Genomic DNA, 7764 nt, shown 5'->3' on the forward strand with positions numbered 1-7764 from the left:
GTCGTCGCATCCTTTTCTTGTCTGCAGAGGTGCCGCTGTCGGCCGCACTGTGTCTCCGTTTCCCTTGAACAAGGGGTACGTCTTCTGGATATGGGCAGCAGTCTATTTTACTTGGCCAAAGACTGTTTTCGGCAGAAAGAGAGAGAGAGAGAGAGAGAGAGAGAGAGAGAGAGAGAGAGAGAGAGAGAGAGAGAGAGAGAGAGAGAGAAAGAGTGAGTGAGAGAGAGTAAGAGAGAGAGTGAGAGGAGGGGGAGTAGTGTGTGTGTGTGTGTGTGTGTGTGTGTGTGTGTGTGTTTCCATTGGCGTTATTATCCAAATAGTCAAGAGCTGACAGCTTAAATGCAACGGTGTACGATTTGATTCGCGGCATCTTGTAATCATGGACTTAACTTGCAGGCGTTTAGATCCAAGGCGTGCAGACACACGTGATAGGGTTTGCAAGAAAGGGAAATCATTCACAAAACTAGCAGATCAAGTGCGGAATTTTTATTTCGCCTGATTTCAATGGTGTAAAGTGGGGGGTGGGCGCTTACAAGGTACTATACCCTATGCACGGTTTTGGACTAAAAGTGGGGGGTGGGCGCTTACTCGATACTGGGCGCTTACAAGGTACTTTACGGTATATAGGCCAAGATAATACGGGAAGCAGCCCGGGGCAATCTGCAAAAGGCCCAGCCTTCCGGCAGTGGTGAAGGCAAGTCTCTCATTGACATAGTCTCTGCATATCCAGGCCAAAACTAAAGATAGTTGCAGCAGAGTTCCCACAACAAACAAGCATAAATGAAACATAGAATTAATGGTTGGACATATTTGTACTCCCAACTGTATTTTGTTTGTTTTTTTGTTACTCTGTTGTATGTTATATTTTGATTCAGTAAAAATGTCGATTGCTAAGTTCACTTTTGTTTTCAAATCTTGTTCAAATTTTGTGTGTGAGTTTGTGTGATTAGAGGTGAATTATTCAAAAAACGCAAGGAAAACAAGGTTGGCATTATCCTCCTACATTCGGTAATATTAGGCATGTATGAAGTCTGAAGTTCCGCAACATCTACAGTTTCATATATTTTAATTAAGCACAAGGTCACACGGAAAACCCATTCTTTTTTTTTATGCCAATGGTGACAAGACAACAAGCGACCCTAAACTACCTGTTAGCCGGCCGCACTGCTTGACCTCAGTACCAGAGCGACCGCAAGCAAAGCCCGACTTGATATGGTGATCTTTGATTACTTTTCCTTCACTTATCCAAACATTATTCTCTTCCTGAATTTTTATAAGCCAGACTCCATGGCAAACACCTAGCAATGACCAGGATCAGAAATACATCTCACCTTATACACTTAAGCCAAGTCTGAGTAGTCTGTTATTCTTCTTATTTGATTGATTGCCTCCCTTTTACCATAAAATTCTCCGATTTCCAAATCTGAGATGCATGCATCAGTTTTAGTGTTATGTCTGCAATAAATTTAGTTTCTGTACATTTATCATTAATCATAATTATTCCAATAAATTGACTTGCACTAAAGCTAAGTTAGAGAGAGAATTTACTGACAACAATTAAATCAGATCTAGAGTGAGTTGTTTCAACATAAAAACAAGCATTATAATTGTACAATCACATAGACATGTATACACACTTTGGACTGAACTCTCACTCTGTAATACAATTTCAAACGTTGAATTTAATTACTATTTCTTCAAGCTTTGCCATGCAAAGGGCAATATTTTAACAAGTCTCAAATGTATGTTCTGTTACTCAAAATAATCCCTTTAACTTCAAGTACTATTAATTATAAATTATTTATAACACCTTATACACACATATATGTAGATAACCAATTCTAACTTCATATGACTATAATTTGATTTTCAATTTGTTTCACTTTCAAAGTCAAATAATCATACAGCAAATAGTACACAAACTCATTTCAATTCATGGACAGATCCAGTTATTAATATGTGGTTATTTAGGAATGTAATGGCACTAGAAATAAAATAATTAATGAAGATGTAAGGTCTAGCTCCAGGTGTGTTCAGCCCCAACCAATCCTTTTTTTTTCCTTCGACCCAAACACTTGACTGACTTTTAGGGTTTAACGTCCTCTTGGACCAACTGGTCTATATTGGGACAGGTATTGGTAATACGCTGAAGATATGGTGTGATACTTTTGATTCGAACAAGCCCGCTGTGGCTGTCTTTTTCGACACACCAGCATTGGGTTTGTCTCGTCAAAGTATCGAAATACGATCATGATAATCAGAGACGAGAGATGATGCATGGTGTCTTCGTGTTTTCCAAGCCCTGAGACTTTCGATGTGAACGTGGGATCTTTTTCGTGCGCATGTGTGCACACGGGGGTGTTCGGACACTGAAGAGAGTCTGCACAAAGTTTACTCCGAGAAATAAATCTCTCGCCGAACGTGGGGATCGAACCAAACCAAACACTTTTACCCCCCCCCCCCCCCCCCCTTATAGAGGATGAGTGAGTGGCCAGCAGCAAATAAAGATGTACATTCCAACAGATCACTGAAAGTGACGCGAGGCTGCCTAAATAGCAGGTAAAAATAGTTATACACGTTAAACATACACTCAAGCAAAATGTGTGAGTGTACGTGGGAGTTTCAGTCCATGAATGTAAAAGAAAAAGATCGGATCTTTTGTAAGGACGGGTCCTGAGGCAAATCCACACAGCCCAAATATTTGACAGTTCAGTGTCTTTGAAAAAGTTATGGTTGAAGAACAAGATTTTCAGTGAAGAGACTGGAGAGTCCCATGTGACTGCCTGGCTGGTGATGATGGTTGTTTAGTGGCCGCTTGGTACCGAGGTATGAGCAGACAAGAAGACCCTCTGCCTGCAAACTACAAATACAAATTACAACACAGCAGTACCCATGTCAGAGATCCATGTGCACACCTACTAATGCATAATGAAGAATAGCATGTACTAAAGTAATTTGCGAAAGCAAGTACAGCTGTACAGGCTGATGAAGCAAAGTAGCACTAGCAGTTACTTCAAGAAAGTCACTGTCCTGCAAGATATGTCAAAAGCCGGTATATACCACAAAAAAAATTATGTTCAGTGTCAGTATGAGTGACCATCAGATATGTATTTATACACAAGTGACAAGAGCATACAATTTTACAAATGATCAATAAATGGAGGTCAGCTGGGTTCTTACCTGGCTTTATTTTTTACGCAGGTTCACTTGATAATAGACATATGCTTGTTTGGAATCAGTAGCGAAATAAGAAACAGGCCGCAGCCAGTATGAAACGTTTAAAGCGCGCCCCAGTTGGGTGCTTCATTTTTTGTGTGTCAATTTTACAGACGACAGAAATGTCTGAATGTGCAGCATCTATTTGGTTTAACCAAATTTAACTCAAAGTACCACTGAAAAAGTTGCTTTTGCATTTGACTGACTATTAGGGTTTAACGTCCTCTTAGACCAACTGGTCTATATTGGGACAGGTGTTGAAAATATGGTGTGATACTTTGATTCGAACAAGTCCGCTGTGGCTGTCTTCTTCGACACACCAGCATTGGGTTTGTCCTGTCAAAGTATTGAAATACGATCATGATAATCAGAGATGAAAGATCATGCAAGCGTGTCTTCGTGTTTTCCAAGCCCTGAGACTTTTGCTGTGAACTTGGGATCTTTTTCGGGGGTGTTCGGACACCAAAGAGAGTCTGCACAAAGTTGAATCCGAGAAATAAATCTCTTACCGAACGTGGGGATCGAACCCACGCTGATAGCGACCAACTGGCTACAAAGCCAGCACGCTACCAACTTAGCTACGTCCCCGCCAATTGCATTTGACCAGATACTTGTAGTTGCAAACCGGGTTATCCACCATATTTTGAACTCCCACCAGGCGACCGGGCAGTAGATTTGGCCATCTCTAAGCAGTGAAATCATGTTAATAATTTAAAGCCTTCTACAGGGTCAATTTGTTTAGATGCTTGGCCATTTGGATGCCAAACACCATGTGACACAAGATCAATGCAATGAGCATTTCTTCTACTTGAGAGCTACACAGACAATTAGTAGAGATACTCCTCCAGTGTTGGTGGATTCAGTCCAAAGAACTGTGATGTCTCACTGCCATGTAGGCAAGTATGACAGTTGGACAACAAAACTCCAACCAGGTAGAGTTTCCCTACAGGGGACAAGAACAGCTTCAAATTTTTTTTGAAATCCAAAAATGCCCACAGCCTAACAATTTTTGAAAATTCCCATTCAACAGAGTTTCTCACCCTGCTCATTTCTGTGTTGAAGGCCTGTTGCTCTCCTGTGATCTGTCCACGGTACGGCCTCATCAAGTTAGGGGTCAAGTGGTAGGCTCGGTCCCCATACAGGTACATTTCATCTCCTGCTGGAGTGACCATGTGCTGCTGCATGTGTTCAAGAATGCCACTACCATTCAGCAAAGCTGCGTCATGTCGTCGACCAACCAAGGGCCCAAAAACATTTGCCACAAGGCCATTTGGTGTCACGACACACTGAAACTTTAGAGAGTGCACCCTCTTATGGCCATTGTACACTTCTTGTTGCAAATGGCCTGGGCGACACATTGATCGTATTGTGCCGTCAACCATCCCCCAACAAAACTCCAGAGGAGCCCCCTTGGCATGTATAGCTGCACAGTACCGTTCCAGTTCGGGCACTGTCAGCCATGGCTGATTGAGGTTTGTTAGTTTGTCAGAAAACTGATCATAGATGAAGTCGATGCCTACCTTGAACAGCACACACAACTCCGGCTTGGGACGATGAAACATCTGCGAAAGGTCAGCAAACCGGCATGGGTAAGGCAACCTCCGCAGACAGATGCAGAGCACCTCCAATCCTGAAAAAAATCATAAATTCAAATGAGCCTGGTGAGTGTGTATGCGAATGTGTGTGGAGAGGCATATTCTCATACAGTCTTCAAGTTCAAAATAATAACACTGCAAAAGTTTTCTCACGCGCCTTAAAATATCCAGCCCGACATGCTTATCATCAGTTTGATTTTCTATTTATCAGGTTTGACACAGTTACTGGCTATACTGCACACACAAATTCAAAAACAGTTACCCGACAAGAACAAAATAAAAATCTTTTTTTTTTGAAGGGGGGGGGGGGGGGGGGGGGGACACCACGAAGACAAAATCAATAAAAACAATTATCATAAAAAAAAGTTAAAACAAATAAGTCCTTTGCACATCAAAAGTAACTTCCCTTGAACTTGGATTCACGTAATAATGGCGGCCACTTCGTCAACTTGTAAAAAAAATATTCATTTATTTTTTTAAACTAATATGAATAAATTATCAGTATCAACGCATCTTTATTTATCCTGTTACCATATTTCAAAAATAATTTCACTCAACTCCACAGACTAAGTAAGTGGCACAACCAATTCACTATTATTTCTCTATTGTCTAAATAGAGTACTGTGTCGACCAAAGGGGCTAAAGTTAGTCAGGTACATTTTGTGATTCAAGTTCAAAATACATAGTTCAAATTTTAGATTTTAAGCAATCCCAAAATAAATTATGCCCCAACTCAACGCTCCGCTTTAATCTTTTACGAAACCTGAAATAGTAAAAACAACTCACTGAATATTCACAGTAAATGCAAACTTCATGACTTTGCGAATCAAATCATGGAGGAGGATCATTAAACTATCATTCTGACTGAAATACAACTCAACTTCACAGCAACCAGGGTAAAAAAATAAATCCTCACCACTGGCCTTGGTTCCTTGATTGTTCATTCCATTAGGCGCCTGCATAGTCCTCTGCATTCCCAGAAGGGCGCACAGTCTCCGAATCTCTTCCGCGCTGAAGCGAAATAAGTCCTCACATTCGATGGCTGTGAAGTGATCGAGGGCGAACTGACCCTCATAGGCCCTTCTTTCTGGCTGTTGAAATGTAGATTAAACTTAGTGAAATCATGGATCACTTGTACACTTTATTCAATTAATTAGCCTGAAAATTCTGCTGAAGCTACTCAAATCAATACTGGGTAACAGAGGGAAAGTTAAACTCCAACATTTTAACTCGCCAGCTGGGCGAGTAACTTCAAGAAAGTCACTAACCTGGCAGAAATTTCGCCGCCCCGATACATACCAGTTACCACAATTGATCTGCAGTAGCGTTAAAACCCTTTTGGTTGCATTTGACCAGAATTTTAATTGGCCAGCCAGGTGAGTTGCGAGCCTGTTGTTACTAGCCAAGCGGATTGTTCACTCGCCCCTGCATAACAAATGACCCTTACAGGTTGAACTTGAAGCATGTTGGATAAATAGTTTCAACTGTGCATCTCAAAAAGCACCAGTTGACAGTATTCTGATATAAATACTGTGTATGTTTTAGAACACAGAAGTTTCCTTGTACTGAAGTAATTTGATCCTAGAAATAATAAAACTAGAACCAAGGTGCCTTGTGCTTTAAAAGTCTGATAGAACCAGTAAGTGTAACATCCTTCTTGAAAGTGCATGTATTGCTATCAAATTAAAATGACACAAGAACACAAACTGACAGTGACACAGACTCTGTGACAGAGAGTGGACTTAATAATAATATTCATGCTTTGATGAAACTAAAACTCTTGACTGCAGATTTGGTCATCAGTTTCCTTTTGATTCTTGAACAGTAAATAGTTAAAACTCTATGTTTATAAACCATTAAATGTAAGTAACAAAGTCACACGGAAACCAAATCTAGGTGTAAGTGTTAGATCTACCCAATATCACTATCAGTATCACTGTTGATTCAGACAAGATCACTATCATGACTATGAAATCTAACCCAAAAAACAGTTAATTTTTTACATGAACAACATTTAAAACCTAACCATAACCAATCCAAAGTAACCTCACCGGCCATAACCAAAATATACGCCTGTTCCTGACAATTATATTTCAGCGGAACCTTTAATGCCTTTAGAAGCTAGACCTAAGCTTTGACTTGTTTGCTAACCTGATCAAGCAGTGCGAAGACAACAAAATCATCTTCTGCGTCATCCTCGTCCCACGCCGCAAGCTCAAGTTGGTCCCTGGCATCCATGAAGATCGATCTTAAAACAAAACATAAACAGCGAGAGGATTGGAACATTTGCAACTTTTCACTGCATAACTCATCTTCCAGACAGTAAGCGAAATCGAAATCGAAAAGGGTGAATCGAAAAACTGAACACAAATCAAAAGCGGCCATTTTTTGTGTGTTTGAAATGTGAAAAAGCTTGCTCTGTTCAACGCTTAAATTACAGCATCAAACCAGGATTATATCACACATTAAACTGACATTTGTACCATTAAGTGGTTTAGGAACATACTAGTTATAAATAATCGTGTAAATAAACAAGCGTTCGCTCAGTTTTTACATACCTTTTGGGGCTCGTTATTTTCGTCGATTCAACCACAGCTCGTTAGCGGATCGAAGGAAGCATCCGTAAACTTTGACCCCTAACCTTTGAACTGCGCACACATCGCTGACGTCAACACATAAAAAAGTACCGATAACCACTAGCACTACCACTGGCACTGTACACTTAATCAGTCTATTGTGTCTGTCTGTCTTTGTGATTCTGGATCAACATTTATTAGTGTGTGTGTGTGTGTGTGTGTGTGTGTGTTTTGTGAGAGAATTTACTTTGCAAAGTGAGTATCTACAGCTAGCTAGGTTACTTCGAAAAGGGCTTCTGCGTGCTGATCAGTCCTGTGAAGCAATTCATGTTGCAGTGAGGTAGCTACGTGTTTTGTCCACGTGTTTTTAACCAAAA

At 40.6% G+C, this 7764-nt stretch overlaps 1 protein-coding gene across 1 annotated transcript; it reads right to left on the reverse strand.

Annotated features, from left to right (window-relative positions):
* Positions 1 to 1662: 1662 nt before the first annotated feature.
* Positions 1663 to 7547, reverse strand: LOC138971944 (uncharacterized). The gene is made up of 5 exons (XM_070344794.1): positions 7370 to 7547; positions 6963 to 7059; positions 5728 to 5902; positions 4737 to 4846; positions 1663 to 2860 (listed from the first exon to the last, which is right to left on the reverse strand). The coding sequence occupies exons 2-5, from the start codon at positions 7047 to 7049 to the stop codon at positions 2750 to 2752; spliced, it is 483 nt and encodes a 160-aa protein (XP_070200895.1). The 5' UTR covers positions 7050 to 7059; positions 7370 to 7547; the 3' UTR covers positions 1663 to 2749.
* Positions 7548 to 7764: the final 217 nt, after the last annotated feature.

The sequence above is a fragment of the Littorina saxatilis genome, linkage group LG1, assembly GCF_037325665.1.
Source record: "Littorina saxatilis isolate snail1 linkage group LG1, US_GU_Lsax_2.0, whole genome shotgun sequence".
Taxonomy (NCBI): Eukaryota; Metazoa; Mollusca; class Gastropoda; order Littorinimorpha; family Littorinidae; genus Littorina; species Littorina saxatilis.

What these genes read in the sequence shown, in the direction of transcription:
- LOC138971944 (XM_070344794.1), bottom strand. Translation starts at nt 7,049, where the DNA reads ATGGATGCCAGGGACCAACTTGAGCTTGCGGCGTGGGACGAGGATGAC. An exon ending in TCTTCGCACTGCTTGATCAG is followed by an intron (nt 5,903 to 6,962) that starts GTTAGCAAACAA and finishes ACATTTCAACAG; the next exon opens with CCAGAAAGAAGGGCCTATGA. An exon ending in AGTTGTGTGTGCTGTTCAAG is followed by an intron (nt 2,861 to 4,736) that starts GTAGGCATCGAC and finishes TTGTATTTGTAG; the next exon opens with TTTGCAGGCAGAGGGTCTTC.